At 38.2% G+C, this 27,174-nt stretch overlaps 1 protein-coding gene across 1 annotated transcript in view; it reads left to right on the top strand.

The window, feature by feature from the left end:
• CFAP54 (cilia and flagella associated protein 54) overlaps window positions 1–27,174 on the top strand; it is a 281,353-nt gene that overhangs the window by 128,346 nt on the left and 125,833 nt on the right. Inside the window, exons 40-47 of the mRNA XM_045553185.1 lie at window positions 2,613–2,765; window positions 4,493–4,687; window positions 6,357–6,444; window positions 6,741–6,950; window positions 9,778–9,844; window positions 18,623–18,805; window positions 21,270–21,356; window positions 26,171–26,293. Coding sequence (XP_045409141.1) covers window positions 2,613–2,765; window positions 4,493–4,687; window positions 6,357–6,444; window positions 6,741–6,950; window positions 9,778–9,844; window positions 18,623–18,805; window positions 21,270–21,356; window positions 26,171–26,293 — 1,106 coding nt within the window. The remainder of the gene's footprint in view (window positions 1–2,612; window positions 2,766–4,492; window positions 4,688–6,356; window positions 6,445–6,740; window positions 6,951–9,777; window positions 9,845–18,622; window positions 18,806–21,269; window positions 21,357–26,170; window positions 26,294–27,174) is intronic.

Genomic DNA, 27,174 nt, shown 5'->3' with positions numbered 1-27,174 from the left:
AGGAGGGCGATTGCTGTACCTCAGAAGGAGACGAAGAGGTCTCGGAACATCATGCGAGGGGCAGTGGAGAGTGAAGCTGGTGAGAGGGGGTGAGGTCTTGGCCATCTTCTGAAGGGAGGGCTGACAGGATTTGATGTGGGTTCGATTTAGGGTATGAGGGAAGAAGAGGAGTCAAAGGTGATTCTAGCTTTTGGCCAGAGCAGCTGGAAAAATGGAGCTATCCTTTAATAAGATGGAAAAAAACTATGAGAGAAGCAGGTTTGGGGGAAGATTCAGGAATCAGTTTGGGACATGTTAGGTTTGAGCTGTCTATTGGACACACAGCAGAGTAGGTCATTGGATAGATGGGTCTGAATTTCAAGAGATTTGGGGCCAGAGATATAAATCTGGGAGTCACCAGCACATGGATAATATTTAAAAGCATAAGAGTAGGATGGTTAAGGCAGTGAGTGTAAACTAAGAAGAAAAGAGAGTCAGCCTAAGGACTGATCCCTGGGGCTCTAATGCTAAGAGTTGAGTCCATGAGGTGAATTATCAAAGGGGGCTAAGGAGTGATCAGAGGGGTTGGAGAAAGACATCTTTAAGGCAGAGAGGAGTGAAGCCTGATTTCCATGGGTTCAAGTGAGAACGGGAAACAATGTGTATGGAAAACTTTTTGAGGCATTTTGGTGTAAAGTGGAGCAGAGAAATAGGATGGTAGCTTGGGGAGAGAGTAGGGTCAAGAGAGAGGTTTTTTTGTTTGTTTGTATGTTTTTTCGTATGTTAGTTTTTTAAGGATAGAAGAAATAACAGCACATTGTGTTGCTGGGAATGATTCAGCAGAGAGGACAATGGGTGATTTGGAGATGGTAGAGAATTGCTGGAGTGATGGCCTGGAGGTGCAGTCGGGCACAGGTGCTGGAGGCATGGGGTGGGGGTCTTGAGGGAATCTTGGATTGCTTCTTTTTTTTTTTTTCAGTGAGATGGATAGCAAGTCACTGGCCCTTTCTTTCTTACCACATAGCCAATTAACCATTCCTGTCGCTTCTAACATGGGAATGTTCCCTGTGGTCCCTCCTCATTTCCATGGCTACCAACATTAGTCTAGTTGAATTGCAGAGTATCCATGTTGTTGTGGCCCAACAGTCCCAGCCGCCAGCCTCTTTCCATGGCAGTCTGCTGGGAATACAACTGTTGGCAAATTCTTCCTAAAATATCTTTCTGTCGGAGTCCTGCCTCTTTTTGATGGAGTCTTTCTGTCAAAACCCTTCCTGGGCTCCCCATTAAAGAGAATGAAGCCCAGTTACTCAGTGAGGCTCAGGACTCTGGCAAACTCTCTTTGTTCTCCAGGACTGGCCACCTCATCTCCCTATGGCCTGAACTCGCCACCCTTACTACTGCTTTTGTACCTCTGCTTGCACAAACTAATTCTGGGCCCTAAGGGAAGACTTATTTTTCTCATATGTGAAATGAGGAACAGGGTAACAATGGGGCATACCTCTTATGGTTGTTTTGAGGTTTCAATGAGACAATCACAATAAGTTATTTAGAATAGTTCCTGACATAGTGAAAGTCCTAAATAAATTTTAGCTACTCCTGTTCTTATTTTACTTATCTAAAGCCCCTTTCTCTTTCTTCCTTATCAATTTTTCCTATCCTCTAAGACATAGCTGGCATATTTTCTCTTTCACAAAGTCTTTCTTATTCACCCTTTCCTGTCTATACTGATCACTTTCTTCCATCTTTCCCTCATTTCAGCGTGTGACCAGATACTCCCTGCAAATATGACTCTACTACTCCAGTGTTGGAGTATCCCATTTCTTAAGCTAGATTGTGAACTTCCTGAGGACAAGGTCATGTCTCTTAACCTCTTACAGCTTCATTACCTTGTAAGTTGCTATATTACTGAGGCCTTAGATTTTAAAGAGGGCATTCCACTGGTTCAACTTGTTGAAGAAATAAATTCTTTTGTTTTTCAATCCTGCAAGCTGTGATTCTTCTCTTTCTTGGGCCCGTTTTTCATAGGGTGTGCAGCAAATCTGCAGCCTCCTTCCCGGGACCATCTCTCACTCCAGAGACCTCACAGCAACTCTCTCCCACCATCTCCCCTTTCTAGGCACTTTTCAGGACAGTCGGTTAGTTCCATACCCACTCACAGGCCCCCCTTCCTTTCCTCTGCACCCTCCACTGTTAGGAACCTGTCTTTTCCTTCCCTTCAGAGAGCAGTTGCCTATCTCCAAGCTTCTTTGTTTCCTCCTTTCTTCTCTTTCCCAAGACACCTTTGCTTTGAAGAAGCTGCTGAAAAGGAGTAGATTATTTCATTTTTTATGATCAGCAAAAGAAAAAGTAGGAGGCTTCATAAGGAAAATTGGCAAGATCTGAAGTTATTTGCATTTCATAAGAATCAAAAGTTTTGTAAGTTTTTTTTTTTTAAAGGAACTTTCAAACATACCAAAAGTTAAAAAAAAAAAAAAATCCGAATGTTGAAACACCTGCTGCAGATCTAGGGACTTTGAATTTAGCAGCTTTAGATTGGGACCAAGAAATTCTCTGAATTAGAAACTCGCTTGCTACTAGCTTGGCTTGATGCCGCATTTCATCCCCAACGTTCCTCCTCTTCCCTTTCCTTTCAGAGTACCACCGAGCCAAACAGCTCGTCTGCGTGCCCGTGGACGTGTCAGACACCTTGAGATGTTTTAGAGAGACCCTGGAAAAATCCAAATATCATAACAGATCAACACGGCATAGCAGAAAGTTGCTTTTGTTATTTCTTGCACAGACACAAGGTAAAATGCTTGTCTTATATCCCTGAGTCTTTATTCCTGTGGGGTTACCACCCCGTGATGGTCCACATTCTGCCCTCATGATCTGCCCTCCCCACTTACAGGCACACTCCCTAATGTCTTCCACTCTCCTTCCTCTTCTCTCTGGCACTTTACTCCAACCAAGGCACTTTCTCATTCACCTACTTTTATGCCTTCTGCAAAACTAGCAAAATCCCTCAAGTGCAGTAGATATGAAAACAAAATCCCTTGAGTACGGTAGATATGAAAACAATATTCATTAATTTTTTGATTCTGTACATTTATATTCATACAGTTTTCTTTGCAGATATGGTACTGTGGTCTTCTTTTACTTTCATAAGTAGAAGGATTGAGTCATACTGGATTAACTAGAACCTTTTACCAAAATACTCCTTTGTCAGTGTCAAAGGAATGGAAACATTTACAAATAAGAACCAACAAGATTTCTTATTAATACCATAGATTTTGATCTTAGAGATCTTGTTGCATTACATTTATTTGTTGCATTTATTTGTTTTCTTCCTTTTCAACATTATCAGTTTGTGAACTCAACCAAAGCAGGGCTTTGAGTGGTTAAGTGGTACCCTTATAGAAAGAGGGTACATTCAAATTTAGGCTGGGAAAAATCCTGAAATATCTATACTTAGGTTATTTAAAATTTTTTAAATCCTAATTTATATTTATGATACTTGCTATTCAAATTTATCAGAATAATAATACACTTAGATAATAGACTTAAAATAATTATATTTTAACGTTATTAAAATAGATTTTAACTTCTACCTAATTAAGATACTAATTTCCACTGAACTGATCTTTTAGAAATTTGAGCATGTTTTTTAATGACCACTGGCAGAGTTTTATTCATTTATTTATTTACCTGTTATTGTTGTTGCCATCCCCCTCACTCCCCGCAAAAAACCACTTTCTATGATATGTATCCATAGTTTTTGGTTGTATTGTCTGTACACTGACATTATATAAAATTAGCTCTCCACATCCTGTTCACCTCTTTCAGTTACTCCATACATTAACAATGGATAAGGGCATGAATAAAAAAAAAATGAAATACAGTTCCTAAGAAGGTTTTACACCAACTCACTCTGAATTGCAGCTGGTACCAAAATATTCTCAGTATTCTCAATATCCCTAGTCCTCTGGCCACAGACTTCAAAATCCATATTAGTTCTCTTTCTGCTTTTTTTGACCATATACTTCCCCTAAGATATTTTTTCTTTTGTTCCCTGTGTGTTCTCTGATCTTATAAAGAGACAGGCTCTTTCCCATTTTTTTCTGTGTCAGGCCAGAACTACCTCTGTATTGCTTCTATCCCAGAGGTTTCTGCCCCAGAGGTAAACTAGCATCTTACTGTTGGAAGCTATTTAAAAAAGGCAAACTCACCAGTCCCAGAGAAGCAAAGCATCATCTCAACATTCGCTTTCTGGCTGACTGCCCCTCCGTAGTGCTCTATGAAATAGCACGGATATCTACACCACCTGGGATCTTCAGAAACAATCCCAGATGTTAAGTTTAAGGAAATTGTGTCTCTCAAACTACAAATAAGTTGCAGCTATATACAGAATCTTTCCATTTCCTTTTCTTTTACCATTTTCTTTCCTTTCCATTTCCTGTACCTTTTTCCTCCCCACCAACTTCCCATCTTTCTTCATTTTAAATTTCTTTTTTTATTATTTTCTTCATGAATTTAGGAGAGAAAGGAGGAATAACCAATTCCAAGTTCACTTCTGGAAAGGTGGAATTTTGCCTGGGGACGGAAGAGATGCATATGTCCATACCCCCTGACCTTTCTCAGGAGCACTTCAAAGTTTTTAGCTCAGTGGAGAAGAGCAAACTTCCCTATTCACAACTTGGACTCGTGATTTCTTCTTATCACCAAACTATTGGTAAGATTGGTCCATTGTGTTTTCAATATGATCTTCCTCATTAATGCTGAGATTGCATCTGGTCCTGAAATGTTACCTTTAAAGGTAGGATGCGAGAGCTTGAACTATAGTCTATTCAGCACACACTTATAGGCAGTGACAGAACAGCTGGAGACAGAAGATGCTTCCAGCCCCTTTGATGCCCTCTCTCCTATCCTGGCTGTCACCACTGTGAGAGTCTAGGCCGCCCTTTGTCTATCCCTCTTTAACTAGAACTGTGAACCCCTGTGGGGGTGGGGATGATGCCTGTTTGCTCTGGTCCCAGCCGATTCCATTTTCCTTGTCTTTTCTCTTGATTTGGCTTTTCTACAAATTCAGCAGTGTATTCTCAACCCATATTATAGATCCAATGTCCCATTTTCTAATTTCCTCTTTACTTCCTGAAATAACAGTTATACTTAATATATTCTTCTTATACATATTATTTTGAAAAAAGTCATTACAAAGCCAAAATATAAAATGGAGGACAACTAAAACAAAATCACTTTATAATAAAAGAATCTGTGTGTTAGTGTGTAAAGGCTCAAGCATTAGCAGGTATAAAGAAGTAGTCAGATGTTTATATTTAGGATGTAGAATCACCGTGAATATGACAGCTACAAATGCAGACCCATGTGGGTGTGTTGCATTGGTGACCCAAGTGCTATCAGCATTGTTAAGTTTCATGACATGATTTTTAAAATGGCAAATAAATCTTGGTAAAATTCTGAACAAAACAAAGTTCTGCAGTTGTTGCATTTCTGGAAAATTCAGGGCACTTAGAAATCATGCAAAAATGCCCTTTTTATGTGTAAAATGAAGTTAGATGTTATATGCAGTTAGTAATAAACAGGTTTCTCATCTTTTCCTTCACTGTGGAGGAAGTTTCTGTGCCTTGCAGGCCATTTAGTATCTTTGGTTTTAACTTATGAATTACCAGGAGATGCCCCACTGTGACAACTAATCAAACCCTTCCTCAGATTTCTAAAATACCCTCTAGGAGATAGTACTGCCCTCATTAGAAAGCACTGCCATGTCAGTTGGGATTTTTTGCTACACATTCCTGAACAAAACAACAACAACAAAAAATTCATGTGATATTAAAGATATGTTTTCTGCATTCAGGTAAATTTGGGTATATTCTGTGATCTTGTCATGTCTCTGCTAAAAAACAAACTCTTTGAGCCTCTCCATCTGCTATGGGATAATGTCCACATTTCTCCACGTGGCATTCAGAGGACTCCAGTATCAGACCGCTACCTTCCTCTTCATAGTCCTGGTTCACCCTCTCCAGAAAACCATGCTGCAGTCATACCCAGCGTTCACGTATACCCATCCTTTTTTCCCCTCACATGCCTTTTCTGAGCTTCTCTTCTCCACGATCTCTCCTTGCCTGACTTTTCTCCATAAAGCCTCCTTGTTACTACCTGTTAGATCCAATCTCTCACAGCTCTGTGTTCAAACAGAGCACCGTTTGCTTGCTCTCTGCGTGTATACATTGTGTGACATTTGAAGGCACTATTAGCTTGAATTTGGCTTATTACAATCTACACAGTTAAGGAATAATGCAGTTTAAAATATTCTTGCAAATATAAGGAAAATATTTTTTTAGGAACTGACATTTGCTCTTTTTATTTGACTAAAAATATAGATGTTCTTCAAGCCAGCAATCAAAGAAGTCTTAAAGTTCAGGAACTGCATATTCTTGGAAGTCTTCTCGTCTTTGCAGAAAAGAAAAGGTAGATTTTTAAGAGTCAGTGGAACAAGGGCAAACTTGTTTGTTTGAAAAAATTTTTAATTATTGTGAAAAAAAAATTGTCCTTCATAAATTTTAGTTCTTCAGTAATACTACATTGTGCCATTTTATTCATCAGATGCCACCAGAGAGAAACTGTTATGAACAATGACTGGATAGACTTATTCTCTGATATGTCAGTCTACATGTTTCTGCAGTGTACTTGCTTCCCCTTCTGGAATATAGTTTTACTATGAGGTCTCAGAAAGTGCACTGCCTGATGCTCTGTTTCTGTTTTAGGGCTGCTTTTAAGTGTTGGTGTCAAGCTCTTGATGACATCTTCAGAAAACCAGATGTTCTACACACATGGAAGGAGTTTGGCACGTCGCCCACCAATGCCACCAACAGCTCTTCACCTCCAGGTTTCAAAGACTACAGTGAGGAGTTTCTGTCAAAAGTTGGCATTTGGGGGTGTTTGCAAGGAGCAGTCATATCAGCAAAGATAGCACAGTGAGTGTGAGGACAGAATGATCTGCATCATAGCTAATAGCTTCCTTTGTGGGTGCCCACCTGTGCCCTGGAGAGTGTCATGCCTCTCGCACACTGGATTCTTGGGCAGTCATGTTCTTATCATACAGGGTCGAGCAGTTTGCTTATTTGTGATGTTTATTGTTTATGACCATGTTCAGGTAACACCTTCCACCCCCCAAAATATGAGCCCCACATGGGCACAGGTGTTTGCTTTATTCTCTGATGGAAGCCAAGGGCCTGACCTGGAATTGGAGTTCAATAACTACTTGTTAAATGAACAAATGGGTGAAGGACCAGTTCGTATGGGAGCAAGAATAATAGTGTGGAGGTAGCTGACTTGGGTCTAGTTCAAGAGCATCCTAGTAACTCATGCCCCTTGGCAAGGACCATGTTCTCTCTGAGCCTCAGGGTCCTCACCTGTAAGCCAAGGTGATAAGAAATACATGACATATTGTATCAGTTTGCTAGTGCGGCTAGAACAATGTACCACAGACTGGGTGGCCTAAACAAGGGAAATTTGTTATCTCATGATTCTGGAGGCTACAAGTCCAAGATCAAGGGGTTTGTTTTTTTCTGAGGCCTCTCGCCTTGACCTGTTGATGGCTGTCTTCTCACTGTGCCCTCAGCTGGTCTTCCGTTTGAGCATGTCAATGTCCTAATCTCCTCTTCTTACAAGAACATCAATCAAATAGGATTAGTGACCACCCCATGACCTCATTTTAACTTAATTATCTCTTTGAAGAACCTATCTCCAAGTATAGTCACATTCTGAGGTTACTGAGGGTTAAGACTTCAACATATGAATTTTGAGGGGATACAATTTGGTCTGCAACATATACTGTATTCTTGTCCTATTGCTGCTGTAAAAAACTACCACAAACTTAGTGGCTTAAACAACATACATTTATTGTCTTAGAAAGCCTACAACCAGTGTCGGCAGGGCTGTGCTTCCTCTGGAGGTTCTAGGGAGGAATCCATTTCCTTGTCTTTTCCAGCTTCCAGAGGCCTCCTGCAGGCCTTGGCTCATGGCTCTATCTTCTATCTTCAAGACCAACAGCCTAGTGTCTTTCTTTCTCTCTCTCTTTCTCCCCTGTGCTTCCATCCTCACATCTCCTTCTCTGACTCTGACCCTCTTGCCTTTCTCTTATAAAGGCCATTGTCATAATCCAGGATAAACTTGCCCCGTCTCAAGGTCCTTAATTTAATCACACCTGCAAAGTCTTTTTTGCCTTGTAAGGTCACACATTCATAGGTGCTGGGGATTAGGACATAAATATCTTTAGGGGGCATTATTGAGCCTACCACAGATAACTTATGTGAATGTCTATAACAATGGCTTATACACAGCTAGCACTCACAAATACCTTAAATATTTAATTAACATGAGAAATTATAAGGTATGGCAGGAGTAGAGGCACAGGTTTCCTTCACCTCTCCAGTTACTTCTTTAGCTTACCTATAGGGAGTGGTGAGTGAAAACCTGGGTAGTATTTTGAGCTGTAGAGCAAATTAAAAAAAAAAATTTAATTCTTCCTGGTTAGTAATCACATTATTTTCAGAAAATTAGCATCTTTGGGCTGTTAAGAAAGTACCAGTTTCAAAGGATTAAACATCACAGATTTAAACCTCTGTCAAGTTTGATTTTTTGCACTCCTGAAATGGAACTCATCCTTAGATGCACACACTCTCCCCAAACAAGTCTGGGTTTATGACTTAGTAGAGCTTGGCGGTGGGGAATATAAAAGCCAAGGAAGGTTCACAGCTTGGAAAGGAACAGCTATCACATTCCTGCTAAAGGGCATCTCAGCTTCTCTGAGCCTCTGGAGTTATTACCTATTGATTTTCAATGAACAGAAAGTCATTTCCTGGTTACCCAGCAGGAAGTCTGACTTCCACAGGAGATGTGATTCTACAAGGGCTTTGGCTGTTTTCCTGGACTCCATGAGTAGAGGAAACTTCTCCCCACTGAAACATACCACACTTGAATATCCACCCAGAGAAGCTGAACTCAGATAGGCATTGCTATTAACATAGTGAAGCTGATTGGCTTTATCTAAGTAAGACTTAGGAGGAGGTAATGTGGCTTAAAGTTGCAAATGTGAATTTTAAGACCCATACAACGAAAACTCAAACTCTTCTAAGGGACATAAAATAAGGCAGTAGTAAATGGAGAGACATTAATGTTTGGTGGAGATACTTAATGTTGCGAACAGCTCCATAATATACAGCTGGAGAGAACATACATTGCTTCAGTCTTTTGGGGGAATTATTTAACCACATTCATCAAAAGCTTTAATTTTACACCTCGTTTTATCAAAAAATTCCACTTTTAGGGACTTATCCAGTGGAACTGCCGGATAAGTGCTCAAAAATGTAGGTATAACAATGTTTACCTCAGCATTGGAAAAAACCAAAATGGAGATTAATATTTTTATATTATGATACATTCATACGATAAAATATTAAAGTTCTTTTAAATTATGATATAGTTCATTATGTCTGTGAATGACAAATATGTTTATAAAATAGTATGTATTACATAATTATAGTCTTAATATGTGTGTGTATATGTTTCTATGTGTGTATAACTACACATAGAAAAATATAGAAGGAATTATTGCTATATTAGTAATCATGTTTAGGTGGAAGGATTATAGATAGATTTTTTTATTTTCTTCCTTTTAATATTTTCTTATATATTTTTTTCTTGTATTTTTAAAATTCTAGATATGTGTCTAAAGACACATTTATATCAAAATATTTTTGGAAAATTGCTAATTAGTTTATTTTTCTTATACTTATTTAGATTTATTCAGACATCAAACGTTAAAAAAAGAACCAACTGTTGCATTTTGTCTGCATTACTCTTTCAGGTAACTTTATGTATGTTTTTCTAGAATAGACATTCAATCAGTAAAAAAAAAAAGTGCAGTAGTTTGTCATATTCATAGAACTCACAGGTAGGAAAATAGCATGAAGCTTGATTAAATATCACAAACCTATCTTTCTTTGGCTGGCTGCACCCCTCTGTGGCACCTTTACTTTTAATATTCAGCAGAGTTAATTTTCTCCTGTAGACTACAGAAGAAGTTTTACAGGTGGAGAAACTGAGTCTCCTATCATTAGTAAGATCATGATGCTAGTAACCAATGTGAAGCTGGTCTGTTTGACTCCAAATGGTTGCCTTAGGTTACCTTAGCTCTAAATTAAGTTTTGCTTGGTTACATCATATAAAATATATCTTATAATGAAGGTGAAAAATACGTTGAAGACTACAGAAAAGGCATGTTTACAGTTCTCAGAATTTTGGTTTGACTTCACTGAAGAAGAAAGGAGCTTTTATCTGAGATACAAGACATTTTGAGATCCTGAGATATAGCCAGGGGCCTTTGCAGTCTGCTTAAAGTTCTACTTACTTTGAAGGATGGACACCCTTGTTCTGTGTATCAGAGAGTCTGATAGCTTATGAAATATAAATAGCAAAGTTATTTGGGAAGGGCTTCTTTTCATTGAAGACCAGACTTTTCAATTTACTTATGTTCTATATACCTCTTGCCTGTGCTTCAAAGGGAAGAGGTGGAAGAGGTGATTTGACTCTGCCTCTTTACATTGCATTCTTTACTTTCTGATTCTCCTTGTTCTTGAAGATAATGCTGTTTATGTTTTATGAAAGATGTGATTTTAAACAATATTTAGAGGGGAGAGAGGCAAGATGGCTGACAAGAGACACTAGCTACCACAGTGTCTCAATAAGAAGAAGTTTTAGATGAAAGAGAAAAAAACGAGCAAACAAACACAGATCTGGTGTGGGTCTGAGGGAAGGGTGCCAGAACCTTCAGGAGACTCCAGGGGAAGAAGTTGCAGAGCAGAACAGGAAGGAGCAAGGTATTGGCCGAGATCAACCCCCAAGAGGCTTGAAGTCCAGTGAGACGAATAGGTGGAGCCGTTAGTTTCTCCCTACCTCATAGCTCTGACAGTCACCGGGTTCCCGAGCTGCTGGAGAGACTTTCTGCCCACACTAGCCCAGAGGCTGTTGCCACCAGTGAGCTGGGGGCTTCTTGTGGACAGGGCACCAGGATCCCAGCCCCTCTGGGGCACCTCCCATCTCCACAGACCTGAGCCGGGATGGCAGGAGCTGTATTGCTTCTCTATCCACTGTGCACCTTTGTCCTCCCCAGGGGGCTTAAAGTCCTCAGGTTTCGTCTTGCCCATTCCCCCACAGACATTTCCCAACTCTGGCCCAGATTGCAGGAGCCACAGGGGTCCAGGGCGTCCTGCATGATCTGCATGACTCCAGTGTATGGACATTCCGGGTGGGTGGCCTCCTGGAGAGAGGGATGAACACAATCAAAGTGCTAGCTTTCCTCCATCCAGACTCCTTTTCTCCCCTTCCCCTCCCCTCCCTGCAGCTGATGAGAGACAATTGAGCCACCACACCAAGGTTTCCACAGAGAGTGTGGCTCAGACCTTTTCTCTTGGGATCCTACAATGGACTGAGGGGTGCTCAGACTGTGAGCTCCCTGCCCACTGGCCCTCCTTGCTGCTGCTTGCTGCTCAACTCCATCAGAATGGGGCACACCTCCAAGGCAGAGGGACATTGAACCTGCTTGGGCACCCCATGGGCAACTTGGGAATAGCAAATAGCACGCTTCTCCCTGGCATGGTCAGGGATTGATCTTCTGGGACCCAGGGACAGGCCCACTGGGTGTATCCCTAGGTCTTGATCATGTTGCTCAGGGACACAGAGGGGACATTTGTGATTACTCAAGGGGCATGGGCAGATCAAGGAGGGGAGTGCAGTGTGGGTGCTTGCTGCAGTGTCCTCATGGGTCACTCCTCTCCCCAACAAAAGGGTTGCACTTTCAGCTCAGGCTGGGATCTGGGACAGGGAACCTCCTGGCCTGCATCACAGTTGTGAGGTAGTTTGGTTGGCTTGAGCTCCTGTCTGCTGGCAGATGCTGGGGGAGCTGTGGAGTAGGGGAGTGTGGAGAGGAGCAAGCCCTGCTCCAGACCGGCAGATTGTGAATCTCTAGATGGACCCACCTCCACAAGTAGACCTTCTGGTTGGGTGGGGCCACTTCAGCCCCTCCCTGGTGGCTTTGACCAGAAGCTAGGAGCAGACTTTTGACCCCTGATGAAACAGATACCTTGCAGCTATTGTGAAGCCTGAGGGCGAGCTCACCCATCCCAGTCCCACCCTGCTGCACTCCCAGATTTGCCTCTGCTGTGGCAGAGAATAAGGACTCACCTGAATTTCCAGGGCTCCCCCCAACACCTGGAGCTTTTGGGTGCTTCTCCTGAGGGGGGACTAGAGTCAGTCACAGGACACAAAACAACATTCCAGCTTGTTCCTTCTGGCAAGCAGCACCTACTGACAGGGAGGTCAATTTACACACCCTTTACAACATTTACAAACTCAGTCATACAGGGTGTGGTTGATTCTTACCCACAAGCACCACCTACAATCTTAGAAATTAAACTGGGTGTGCCATTATCTAAACAAAAGAAAATCCAAAAATAAGAAGCAACAGCTGCTCCAGATGGAAGGCATCAGTGAAAGAACTCTGGAAGTATGAAGAATAAGAGCAAAAGGACACCCCCAAAAGGGAACACCACTCTCTAGCAATGGATACCAACCAAAATCAGAATATTGAAATGACAGATAAAGAATTCCAAATATGGATTATAAGTAAGCTCAATGAAATATAAAAGAAAATGGAAAACCAACACACACACACACACACACACACACACAAACACAAAAAAATTTCAGGAAATCAATGAAAAATTCACTAAAGAAATCTAATTATTAAAAAAAATCAAATAGAACTTCTGGAAATGAAAAATTCATTCAAGGAAATATAAAACACAGTGGAAAGTATTAAGAATAGACTAGACTAGGCAGAAGAAAGAATCTCAGAGCTTGAAGACAACATCTTTGGATTAAACAAGTCAGTCAAAGATGAAGAACAGAGAATTAAGAGGAATGAACAAAGCCTACAAGAAATATGGGATTATGTAAAGAGCCCAAACATAAGAATTATAGGCATCCCTGAGGGTGAAGAAGAAAACACAAAAGGGTTGGAAAACTTATTTGATGGAATAATTGAGAAAAACTTCCTTAGTCTTGCTAGAACTTTAGATATCCAGGTGCAAGAATCTCAACAAACACCTGGGAGATTCATTGCAAGGAGGCTATCACCATGACACATAGCCATCAGACTAGCCAAAGTTAATATGAAGGAGGAACTCCTGTGAGCTGTAAGGTGAAAACATCAGATAATGTACCAGGGAATACCCATCAGGCTAACTGCAGACTTCTCAGCTGAGACCTTACAAACCAGAAGAGATTGGGGCCCCATCTTCAGTCTTCTCAAACAGAATGCTGGCCAGCTTTGAATTTGGTATCCTGCAAAACTAAGTTTCTTTAATGAGGGAGAAATAAAGACTTTTTCAGATAAGCAAACCCTGAGGGAATTTGTCAAGACCAGACCTACCTTGCAGGAAGTACTCAGATCTGCATCGATCAGTGCAATAGAAACCTACCAGTGTAAATTCACTCAAAAGCTAAAGCTCAGAGCCCATATAAAATAATGGCTGAAGAGGTAAAACAAAGCAATAAGGTTCTACTGACAGGATGAACAGAAATGCATCCCCCTTATCAATTCTTTCAATAAATGTGAACAACTTGAATTCCCCACTCAAGAGATACAGGCTGGCTCAATGGATAAAAAAATACAAGCCAAGTATCTGCTCTCTCCAGGAAACATGTCTAACCCACAAGGACTCATTCAGACTCAATATGAAGGGATGGAAAACAATATTCCATGCAAATGGAAATCAAAAGAAAGCAGGTGTAGCCATTTTCATATCAAATAACATAGACTTCAAATCAACAATAGTAAAGAAATACAAAGATGGTCATTATATAATGGTAAGGGAGCAATTCATCAAGAAGACATAACAATCCTAAATATTTATGCACTTAACACAAGTGCACCCAGATTCATAAAGCAAACTCTGCTAGATCTAAACAAAGTGATAAACAGCAGCATTGTAATTACTGAGGACTTCAACACCCCACTGACAGAAATGGACAGCTCCTCAAGCAGAAAATAAAGAAACACTGGACTTATAATGGGACTCTAAAGCAAATGGGCCTAACAGACATTTACAGAACATTCTACCCAAAAGTACTGAATATACATTATTCTCATTGGCACATGGAACATTCTCCAAGATTGATCACATCTTAGGCCACAAAACATGCCTCAACAAATTCCAAAAAATAGAAATTATACCATGTATCTTCTCAGACCACAGTGTAATAAAATTAGAAATCAACTCCAACAGAAACACTCCATTCTACACAAGGTCATGGAAATTAAACAACCTGCTGCTGAATGATTATTGGGTCAAGGAGGAAATTAAGGTAGAAATTGAAACATTTCTCAAAGTAAATGACAAAGGGGAGACAAATTATCAAAATCTGTGGAATTCAACAAAAGCAGTCCTAAGGGGAAAATTCATAGTCTTAAATGCTTGCATAAACAAGACAGAAGGATCACAAATAAACTACCTAATGAATCATCTCAAGAACTAGAAAAGGAAGTGCAAACCAAACCCAAGCCCAGTAGAAGAAAGGAAATAACTAAGATCAGAGCAGAACTAAATGAAATCAAAAATAAAGAAATAATACAGAAGATTAATGAAATAAAAAGTTGGTTCTTTGAAAAGATAAACAAAATTGATAGACCTCTAGCTAGTTTTAACCAGAATTAGGAAAGAAAGGACCCATGTAAGCTCAATCAGAAATGAAAAAAGGGATATTACAACTGATACCACAGAAACAAAATATCATCTGTGAATACTATAAAAATCTCCATGCATATAGACTCAAAAGTGTTGAGGAAATGGACAAATTCATGGAAACACAGAGGCTCCTAAGACTTAATCAGAAAGAAACAGAACTCCTGAACAGATGAATTAGAAGCAATGAAATTGAAGCAGAAATAAAATTCTTCTAACAAAAATAGTCCCGGACCAGGTGGTTTCACAGCTGTATTTTATCAGATCTACAAAGAAGAATTGGTACCCACACTGTAGAAATTATTTCACAACATCAGGAAAGAAGGAATGCTCCTCAACTCATTCTGTGAAGGCAGTATTTGTTTAATACCAAAGGTTGGAAGGACACAACAAAAAAAGTAAACTATAGACCAATATCTCTTATGAATATACATGCAAAATCCTCAATAAAATTCTAGCAATCTGAATTCAGCATCATATCAAAAAAATAATTCACCATGACCAAGTGGGCTTCATGCCAGGAGTGCAAGGATGGTTCAACATATGTAAATCCACGAATGTGATTTACCACATAAAAAGAAGCAAAACCAAAAATCATGTGATCATCTCAATAGATGCAGTAAAAAAATTCAACAAAATTTAGCACCTTTTATGATAAAAACTCTTAACAAAATATGTACATGTGGAACATATCTCAAAATTATAAAAACCATATAGGAAAAACCCACAGCCAACATCATATGGAATGGAGAAAAGTTGAAAGCATTCCCACTCAGAACTGGAACAAGACAAGTATGCCCACTGTCACCACTTCTATTCAACATAATGCTGGAAGTCCTAGCCAGAGCAACCAGGCAAGTAAAGGAAATTAAGTGTATCCTAACAGGGAAAGAGGAGGTTAAACTATCGCTCTTTGCTGATGATATGATCTTATATCTAGAAAACTCCAAAGATTCTGCCAAGAGACTCTTGGAATTGATAAGTAAATTCAGAAAAGTCTCAGGTTACAAAATCAATGTACACAAATCAGTAGCATTCGTATACACCCACAACAGTTATGTTGAGAATCAAATCAGACTCAATACCTTTCACAATAGCTACAAAGAAAATAAAATATCTAGGAATATATTTAACCTAGGAGGTGAAAGATCTCTATAAAGAGAACTATGAATCACTGAGGAAGGAAATTGCAGATGATGTAAACAAATGGAAAAACATATCATGCTCATGGATTGGCAGAATCAGTATTGTTAAAATGTTCATACTACCCAAAGTGATTTACAGATTCAATGCAATTCCCATCAAAATACCAACATCATACTTTTTGCAGATTTAGAAAAAATAGCTCTATGCTACTTATGGAACCAAAAAAGACCCTGAAAATCCAATGCAACCTTACCTAATAAGAACAAATCTGGAGGCATCACTTTACCATACTTGAAACTATCCTACAGGGCTATAGAAATCAAAACAGCATGATACTGGCACAAAAATAGAGTCATAGACCAATGGAACAGAACAGAGAACCCAGATGTAAAACCCTCCACATATTGCCATCTGATCTTTGACAAATTAGACAGCAATATAAACTGGGGAAAAGAATCCCTATTCAATAAATGATGCTGGGAAAATTCGATCCACATGTAGAAGATTGAAACAGATGCCATCTCTCTCATCACTCACTAAAATTAATTCAAGATGGATAACAGTAAATCTAAGACATGAAACTGTAAGAATTCTAGAAGAAAACGTTGGAAAAACTCTTCTAGATATCAGCCTATGCAAAGAATTTATGAAGAAGACCGCAAGGGCAATCACAGCAATGACAAAAATAAATAAATGGGACTTGATGAAATCCAAAAGCTTCTGCCCATCCAAGGAAATGATCAACAGAGTACATAGACAACCTACAGAATGGGAGAAAATATTCATATTCTATACATAAAAGGCTAATAATCAGAATCTACAAAGAACTCAAGCAAATCAGTGAGAAAAAAATCAAACAACCCCATTAAAAAGTGGGCAAATGACTTGAACAGAAGGTTTTCAAAAGAAGATAGACAAATGGCCAATAGACGTATGAAAAAATGCTCAACATCACTAGTCATCAGAGAAATGCGAATCAAAATCACAGTAGATATCACCCAACCCCAGTTAGAATGGCTTTTATGAAAAAGTCCAAAAACAATAGATGCTGGTGTGGATGTGGGAAGAAAGGAACACTTATGCACTGCAAACTGGTAGAACCTCTATGGAAAACAGTATGGAGATTCCTCAAAGAAGTAAAAGTAGACCTACAATTTGATTCAGCAATCCCACTACTGGGTATTTATCCAAAAGAAAAAAAGTCATTTTATCAAAAAAATACTTGCACTAGAATGTTTACTGTAGCAAAATTCACAACTGCAAAGATGTGGAATTAACCCAAGTGCCCATCAATTCATGAGTGGATTAATAAAATGTGGTATATGTATACCATGGAGTACTACTCGGCCATAAAATAATGAATTATTACACTTTGCAACAATCTGGATGGAATTGGAGCCCATTCTTCTTAGTTAAGTATTACAAGAATGGAAAAACAAACACTACATGTACTCATTATTAAATTGGAACTAACCCATCAGCACCTATGTGTAGTTGGAAGTAAAGTAGATGGAAGTAAAACTCAATGGAAATCAAGCAGGTGGGAGGGGGCAGGAGAGGGTGGGTGAAATCATACCTAATGGGTACAATGTACACTATCAGGGTGATAGGCATACTTATAACTTTGATTCAAGTGGTACAAAATCAATCCATATAACCAAAACATTTGTACTCCCATAATATTCTGAAATAAAAAATAAAAAAATAAAAAACTAATAAAAATATTTTTTTTAACTTTTTGTATAACATGGACAGAATTTCTCTGTCATACCATACCTAAAATCAAAATTAGCTGGTGGGATTTATTTTAATAGCCTATTAATTCTTTTTATGATTTTAAAGCAGATTTGTGAAATTAACAATTTCAACAACTACATAGTATTTTAGAGTAGGATGCTTCATAATCTTAATAAGAAATCTGATTGAAATTCTTTCCTGATATATACATTAAAGTAAGTTTATAATGTATTTGTCATCATGAAATGTTAATTACTAAGATAACAAAAGAAGCATGTCTGAATGTAAAATTTAGTTTTGTCTATTCATCTTGTTGCCCCAATATCTAGTACAATGTTGGTCATATAAATTACCCAAGAAATATTAGTCAACTTGCACAATCATGTTTTCCTTTAATGCAGTTATAAATTTGGAATTACCTCTGTCTGATTTAGACTTGCAAGTTATCATTTCCTCTACTTATAGCTTGATATAGTGGAAAGAACATAGATTTTTGAGTTAAATAGATGTGTCTTTGAATCTTCTTTCTGCCATTGTCAGCTGTGTGACCTCAGATAAGTTAATTATTTAAGCGTCAATTATATCAATTGTGAGATAATAATCCTTCCTTGTAATGGTGGGTTTAATGAACATTAAATGAGATAATGTTTGTAAAGGATTTACTTTGTAGTGCTCAACATAAAATTGACCCTCAACAAATGATAATTTAATATAATGATAATTCCTTTGAAAGTAGGAAAAATCCAACTATCATGGAATTTAAAAAGCCCATCTTGAATTATAAAAGCTCTTGGAACCTATAATGATGATAATATGAATGATAAGTACCATTTATTACAGAGTGCATGTGCTAGGTATGCACTAAGCACTTTAGAAAGTAATACATGTACTTGTTTTTTTTGTTTCATTGTTGAAAATGAAATTTATAGCTCTTTATTTCACCTTTTTTTCATTTTCAGGGTTTGCTTAGAACCACGCTTCCGCATCCCAAAGCTGAACGTTGCTATGCTCAGTATGAAATCACTCAGCTTCTCCCAGGCATCCACCTTTTCTCAGATAGATACAGGGCTGATATCTGCTCTGTAGTTGCAAGTCTGTATTATGTTATACGTGAACTGCATTTTGTTAAGCAAAATCTATTAGTAAGTAATTTGTAAAATCAGCAAGTCTTAATCACTATGGTATTTTTACTCTACTAACCTCATACTTTTCAAATATTGTTAATGTTTTTTTGGTCAATTCTTGTTTAACTTTTAAACTCCTATATATTTAGGATTCTTATCTATGCTTCCAAATACAATGTATTAATTAATATTCTTTCTTTTCATTTTGGATACGAAAGCAATGTCTATTTGATTTTGTTCTCTTTCTAATCTATTATTTTATATATATATATATATATATATGTATTTAAGATATTTGGTGAAATTGATCAGTGTGTCACTGATGTCAAACATGGGAATCTAGTGCACTTGTAACTCACTGCATTAAGTTGTTCCATTTCATGTCAATACCAAAACCATGAGAGCATTTCTTTATTGCAACAGATTTATCTTCATGTCTCTTGTCTTTTCTCTATCAAGGGTGCTTCTCACAGAACAACAGATTCTAACTTTTTAGATAAAAAGACAGACATTTCTTACTGCCCTAGGAAATCCAAAAGTCCAAATATAGCTTTCCTTTCCTTTGAGGAAATAAATCACGGTATATATCATAAATTTGAAGTTGGTTACATTTTAAAAATAAATTAGTTTATTCTAACTTTCAGTGGTTTTATATCTTCCTCTTTTACCTTATTTTGTCTATTTTCTTCATTTATGCTCTTTTCTCTATTTTTTTGGCTTGGTATCTCTCTCTCTCTCTCTCTTTTTTTTTTTTTTGCTATTTTTGCTTCTTAATATCTATTCTTTCTCCCTTTCTTCTTCTTTCCCCTTCCTTCATAATTTTCATAATACTTTCTTTTATTTTCCATATTTTTAAATTCTCTTGGCATATTTATTCTTTTAAATTCAACTTTCTCTTCATACTGGAAATATTTATTGCCCCTCTGATATGATTGGTTAAATTATAAAACCATATGTTAAAGTGAAGAAGTTGATAAATGTTTTTAATACTTGGCAGATTTGGCAAGAAATTGTTTATTAAAAAAATAGCAAAATGGTGCTTTTCTTATTGTTAAAGGGATTCATTTCTGGATTGAGAAAATGGTTCTATCCCCTGGGTAACCTTTAGCTGCCTAGTCATATTCATATATAATACATATCACTGCATTGGAAAAGAAACAAAACTTTTTTTCTCTAAAGCTTAAAAAATTGAGATTGTTTTTCTGAATAACTGAGTAACTGGCAGCAATAAAGTGATGTGTTTCCATTTCTCACTACAGAAAAGAAACAATCTCAAAGGTAATCGCCAACTCTTAATGTTTTGTGCTGCATTAATTGTAGAAAAAGGTATTGTGTTATGTTTGCAGGGCATAATTGTATAAAAATGTATGGCATTATGTTTGAAATCATTTAAGACCAGTTCTAATCCTTTTAAAAAGCTGTTGCTATTAGCAGCTGCCAGTTGACTGACAACTAGAGATTCCCCAGCTGAACTTGTAAGAAGTAAACAGTTTCCACTTTGTATTACATTAACCTTCTCCAGAAGAAGCCCAGTGGCTAAGGAGATTTATGTGGAATATAAAATTTGCTATGGGACCCAGAGCTATGGAACCATGGGAAATAGATTGCTAAATAATCTATTGGGGATCCCAATACTCCATCTTCCTTTGGCATGGTAGGATACAGTTGCAGGAACTGAGTTTCAGATTTGAGTTGAGATCAGGAGCTGTTCCAATGTCTGGGCAAACTGTCCCCTCAACATCTTTTTTTCTGGATGGATAGTGGCCAGGTCAATTGAAATATTGATAGTCTCTAAGCCTTCACATATATTCATAAGACTTCAAGAACAATTAAGTTTTGGCTTATTAATAATTCTAGAAAAGTAAAAATATTATGTAGAGACTAAACTTGGATTTTAATCAGTAGAATATGTGCTATAAGAAGGCAAGGACTTGTTTGATTTTGTTCTCATCTGACAGTGCCTAACACACAATGGCATGTTACAAATATTTTTTTGCTGGTAGTAAAATCCTAATTGAAGACAAATAGCAGCTGACATTGAAATGAATAAGTAGGAGCTAGTTAGGAAACATGGATTGAGTTCCTTTGCTTTAAATTTTACAATCATTTGATTGCTCATTTGCTAACATTTTTTCCATAGGCCACAGTGATTCATGTATTTATGTTGACTTAATTTTTTTCAAGGAAGATAATCAATTGGGTTTTCACTTTTTCATGCTTAAAGAGATGTGAAACCTAGGTCTGGGGTACCAAATGGCATCTACTTGGAACTGTAAGTATCTGATAGCATCTTAAAATTCTGATAAAATTATAAAGCATATGCTAGGCAGATCATTTCACTTATACCAAACAGTCTTCTAGCCTGAAAAATCAATCAATATTTTATATAACATTTCTTACATTTAATGTTTGGCTGAATTTGATTATTAGGTTATTAACTTGATAAAATATATTTTAAAACAAAGTGTTTTTCTCTTGGTAGGTTCTGCCACTCCTTGCATTATACCAATATTTTGTTTCTGTAATTTGCCAAGACCTAGTCAGAAATTTAGAAGCAAGAATCCTCAAGGTATGTTGCAAGCTTTTAAGACATTTGATATTTGTGAACTATTAGGATACTGTCACACATTAATTTGATTCTAATATTCATAATAATAAGCTGATGATAATGCATTGTTATCCTGGTATAAAAATAACTTACTCACCACTACAATAAAGAGAAAGAGCCAGTTAGAAAGGTTTAGATCATTTTGTGCTTCTGCCACAGGAAAGTGGGGAACAGCTGCACATGGAAACAAGGTTTACCCAACACCAGTCAGCCTGGAAATCACCACTTCTGAGAGACTGGCTTCCTGGTGGAGACCAAATGAGCCAGTTTCCTGAAGTTATATGAATTTATTCCTAAGGACCTTTATGGATATCATGGTATACAAGTATTTTTAGTGTATAGACAATTGAATTAACAAGACCAGACAGACACTAAATTATATTAAGTTCTATAACCCAGAAGTCAGTTGAGTTTCTTTCATTCATGTGCAATGCGCTTGAACACCATGTGGCGTGGGAACCTCAAATACCTCATTCTCTCTGCCCACTTTCCTGGTCACCCATGTTGCACACTCTCAATTTTGTTGAATTTGTTTTGTACATGGATCATCTCAACATTCAGAAAATTTGCTCCCTGTTATGCACCTCCTCAACTCTAATATAAAATTCAACCCTATTGTGTATTTTACAAACACGGGTACCCACACATTTACTCACACATGAACACGCACATGTGTTTACCCAAGGCCTTTCTTTCTATAGTGGACCTTACTGAAAATTGGGAAGATAGGGAAATTTAAGTTGAGGTCAAACAGTTTAAAGTAGAATATTTGGCATTCTGGAGCTTAAAATATTTCTTGGCCTCCCAACTGTGTGCTAGTAAATGTTTTGCAATTGGCCCTAAATACCCCTAAAACCAAGATTTGTAGCATTTGCAATTTCCATCCATGGTGTAAATACTCCCACGATGGTTGACTTCAAGCTACGAAGTAGGTATCACTAAAGGTGGAATTGGGACAAGATGTGCACAGTCAGCTCTTGCCATTGGGAGTGATTGGGTTCTAGCACACCACTGGTTTAATCTTCTCTTCCCTTTTTGTGCAAATACCATCTATCGTTCTTCCCCAAATCCCTCCCATTTCCTAATGAGGGAAAATTAGACTTCTCTTTGAACTGGTCTTCCCATCCAGACCCTGTCCTTGGGCCCATGTTTTCAGACCCAAATAGTCCATTCAATGCTACTTCTAAATGAAGAAATTCCTAAGAGGAATTCTGGTGATGACTATTAGTATATTTTAACCTGGAAATAAATAATTTGTTATTGGCCATGAAAATTTCTGGATCACCCTCTCTGAGTTATTGAGCTCTCTTATGAGTTCCCTTGATTTTGAATTCCAGTAACACTTGGGGAAAAAAACTGCATATAACATCTCTCTTTCTCTCTCTCTCTCTCTTTTCAAATTGTGCTCTCTTCAATATTGAAAAATTCTTGAGGACCTGTATCTTATTCATCTTTTAATTCTCTATAGTGTCTGGAGAATAAGTTCACATACTTGATACTCAGCACTTCATTACTGAATTGAATTTAAAATCTACAGACATTTACCAAGAGCCCGTTGTCTATATTCTCTTTATTGTTTGGTGAAAACTCACCTAAAAAGTACTTGGTAGCTATTTATTGATTTAACTCTAAAGCAACATTTATTGAGTACCTCCTGTTTAAAAGCACCATGTTAATAACTTGAATCAAAGCTATGTAACCCATGGTCCTTGCTTATAATGAAGTGAAAACTGGAAGAGAAATAGGATGTACACCCAAGACAATGTTCATGCACCTGCCATTTGATTATTTCCACATGAGTGTGACGACCACTAAGTCTCCAGGAGTTTGAAAGAGGGAAAAATGGCTTTGAGTCTTGAGGTTTCACCAAGTAGGTAAGATTTGGACTTGAAAAGAGTATAACTAACTGAGCAAGAAAGAGGAGGAAGGGGACATTCCTGGCAGACAGAAGTGTGAAAGATACAGAGGTGAGAAAGTAGTGACTTGTTTAGGGAGTAGGGGTGGTTCAGTTATGCTGGAGTGGAAGTTTTGAGTGGGAGGTTGTAGGAGGTAACAGGAGAATGCCAGAGGTCTGTGACATGGGGAATACCAGGGACCCAGTCTTAAATTCCAAATGTGGAGGTTGAGCCATGGGAGAAATGAGGAGATTGAGGAGTCAGAATTGGGAAACAGGTGCATTTTGGGCTGTCATTAAGAGGCAAGAAGCATGGAAGGGTCACAATGACCATTAACAACTTGTCAGGAAGAGATCCAGAGGGACACTGAAAGGCATAATCTGGAACAAAATTTTTGGTTAGATGACTATTTTCTATTGTATTGTTAGCAGTTGGTAGCTGTTTTTGTCCTAGAGTAGTGCAAAAGCCAATGAAGAACTATGGATTCTTTGGAGCCTTAGGTTGGTGGGTGGATTGGTTACAGAATTTTTTTTTTTTTTTGAGACAGAGTCTTGCTCTGTCGTCCAGGCTGGAGTGCAGTGGCATCATCATATCTCACTGCAACCTCAATTTCCTGGGTCCAAGCCATCCTCCTGCCTTGGCCTCCTGGAGTGCTAGGATTATAGGTGTGAGCCACCTTGCCTGGCCTAGTTATAGAATTTTGATCAGGAGAGTGACTTGATCACATTTGTTATCTAGTAACAGTGTTGGGAGCAGAGTGAGATAGAAGTGGGATCTTACTGGCACAGCAAGATTGAAAAACCATACGAGGGTTCTGACAGAAGCAATGAAAAAGGGCAATGGATGGACTGCAGAGAGGAAGAAATGGCAGCCTGTGTGAGCTGAGTTTGCCTGACCCTTCTGAAATAAACAGGGATCAGTGAGTGGGAAGACAGAAGAATCAGTCAGGAAACGGCAGACAGTGATGCTTTTTGACAAATCAAACAGCAAGAGATTACTCTGTTAAGTCTCTAAAGTGGCCCAGTGTCTTTCCAGGAAAACTTCAAGACCTCTTTGTGATCAGCGTGTCTGGCTCCATTTTAGAACCACCAACATCTTGATAGATTTATTCCTCTCAACACATCAAATGTCCCTAGGAAGGGTGCTGATGGTTCTGTGTCTGTGTGAGTGAAAGGTTGATTTATGAGCAGTTGTTCTTGCCATCTGGCTTGGTTATGTTCACAGTGTTGGTCACTTTTGAAAATATATGTCCATTATTAAAACCATTGCTTTTTCAAAGGGTCAGATTGATATGACACACTGAAGCCAGAGATAGTCTGTGTACAGCAATTTTATAGGCAAGACCCAAGGAGACTAACCACACACAGGTATGGGGAAGCATTTCTTCTTAGGCATAATGAGAAAAATGGTCATCTAGAAACCCGAGAGAGTTCGTATGTCTCCCTAAGTGCCTACTTTGACATTATATAGCACTGGAGAGTTTGGAGCCTAAGGGGTCTTAGGCAAGAACCAAAGTATGCAACTCAATAGACAAGTAATATTCTCTTTCCCGTTAAAAATACTACCCTGATCTTTGTGTCTTATTTTCTTATCCAATTTCCCCTTCTTACCTGCTCTTTATTTTTTTCAAATTTACACAATCTTGAGATTCCTAAGATAATACTGAAAGGAAAACAAAGAGTAAAATGGGTAGACATGCTGAGGATAAATTGATTTTTCTTTTTTTATGTTATATATCTGTATCTTAATCCGATTTTGTATTTTATTCCCCACTTCCACATTTACCCTTCTCTGTTCTCTACAAAGTCACTAGGTGCTTTCAAAACATAAGTCAGGTTAGGGCCCTGCCCTTTTCAAAACCGTGCAAGAACTTCTTATCACACAGAGAATAAAATGCAAAATCCTTACTCTGGTCTTCAGGCTCCACTTGACACCCTCCCTGGCCACCATTCACACCCACCTCCTCCCCCTCCTCCCCTCCTCCCTGAGCTCCTGCCCCTTGACCCTTGTATTGAGGTCCCCTCAGCAGAATTTTCATGTCCCTTAATGTCATTCCCAAATCACCTCTGTAAGGTCTCCTCCACTGAGAATTGCTTCCTGACCACAATCTGAAAATAGCTTTTGTTAGCATCCTCTAAGCCTTTTTATGCCATTTATATCTTCATGTGTCACTTAAATTTAGCTGAATATACATCCCAGTGGAATGTAACCTCCAGGAGGGCTTGGTGCATAGGACGTGCTCAGTAAACATGTAGAATGAATGAATTAATTGAAACAGGAAATTCTTTTCTTCCTATAATTTCCTGATTGATACTCCTGCTGGATTGTATTCAAAATAAGCCACATGAAATGTATAGTGATCAATCAATGAATATTGTTAAGTACGTATCTTTAAAATTGACAGTGTCCAACAGTTATGGATAAGAAAATTGATCGTTGTCTCTATGTTGATACATTGTGAAGCAGTCTCTTGGTTTGACTTTTCTCAGAGTGTTAGAAAACATTAGGAGTGTTTTTGTTTTTCTTGTAAGCCATAGTTCATATTGGGAACAAAATAATAATTTTTTAAAACTTTTCAACAGCTATCAAATTTTTATGTTTTCCTCTGATGAAGTAAGCAACATCTGATAAATGTCCGTGGTTTTGAGCAGCCGCCTGCTGTTGTTTGTTAGCTCCGTGGTCCATTGCACATGTAAATGAGCTTACACACAAACTCATGCATCTCCATCCACTCGTGTCTAGTAAACATTAATTCGTAATACATTACCAACATTTAGCAGAAACTCTGGATCTCAGGAATTTGATGGTTTTTCTCTAAAACTTTTTATTTTATAAGTGAAACAAATTGTTTAATTAAAAATCTCATATTTTCCATTATAGATAGAAGTCCTTATAGATTTAGGATTCTTTTCTGAAGCCTTTTATGAGATGATCCAGATTTTTTATGGAAAAAACGTGCCTTGTTCAATACCTGCTGGCTATAAAGCCACTACAAGAATGAAGGTAACCTGTAATTTGATTCAAAGCTATTTCTTTATCTTTGAAGGTTACATTCCTAAAATGTAGGAATATACTCCCACAGAAGTGTGTTTACAAGTCTCCGGTATTCCAGACCTCTTTGGTAAGCCTGGTTACAACTAACATCAGGTTTTTACGAGGCTACATTTAACTGGAATGGAAGTGTGTCCTGGGGGAGAGACATGGCTTTGGAGTAGATCTTTGCAGTTGAATTTTGGCTCAGAGAAGCTGCCATAGTTACCGTGGACACTCTCATTAGACACATTTATCAGCCACTACCTGTTATACTTTGGGGTCTAATCTTACCATTTCCGGTTAATGTCCTCAATCAAAATAGTCTTTCCTTATATCTTATTCAGATCGTTTTGATTTTTATACTTCATACCAAAGAGTTAAGAATGTGCTGTTCAAATTTCTTCTGATTTCTGTCAGGAGTGAACATCCCTCAATTTTGTCGTCATTGTTTTTGATTTTAGAAGGTAGTTTTACCTGGCTTGCTTAATTTGTATTTGTAAACTGGATAATTGAAGCATCCTTGAAAATAAATACTGGAGTTGACATTTAATGCATAAATTCAATCAGGGTGAGCTGTTATTTTCCTCTGCTTTGGTTTTCATGGTGATCTGGGAATCACTGGGTGATCTTGCTTCAGGCAGATGCTTGGACCCTCCTAGGCCAGCAATAAGGGAACTAGAAGGAGGCAGTGAGTCAGTTTGCCTGGGGGAGGTGGTGTGTGAGGAGTGAGACTGACAGACGTAACACGTGCTGGTTGGGTTCAGATTTGGAGGACTTTAAAGAACCTGGAGAATGAGCTATTAGTCTTGAAAATCACTTGTATAAGTTGGCATTATATTTACATATAATAT

Source organism: Lemur catta, chromosome 6, assembly GCF_020740605.2.
Source record: "Lemur catta isolate mLemCat1 chromosome 6, mLemCat1.pri, whole genome shotgun sequence".
Classification (NCBI taxonomy): Eukaryota; Metazoa; Chordata; class Mammalia; order Primates; family Lemuridae; genus Lemur; species Lemur catta.
Note: the sequence above shows the minus strand (reverse complement) of the source record. Positions and strands in the feature narration are given on the sequence as shown.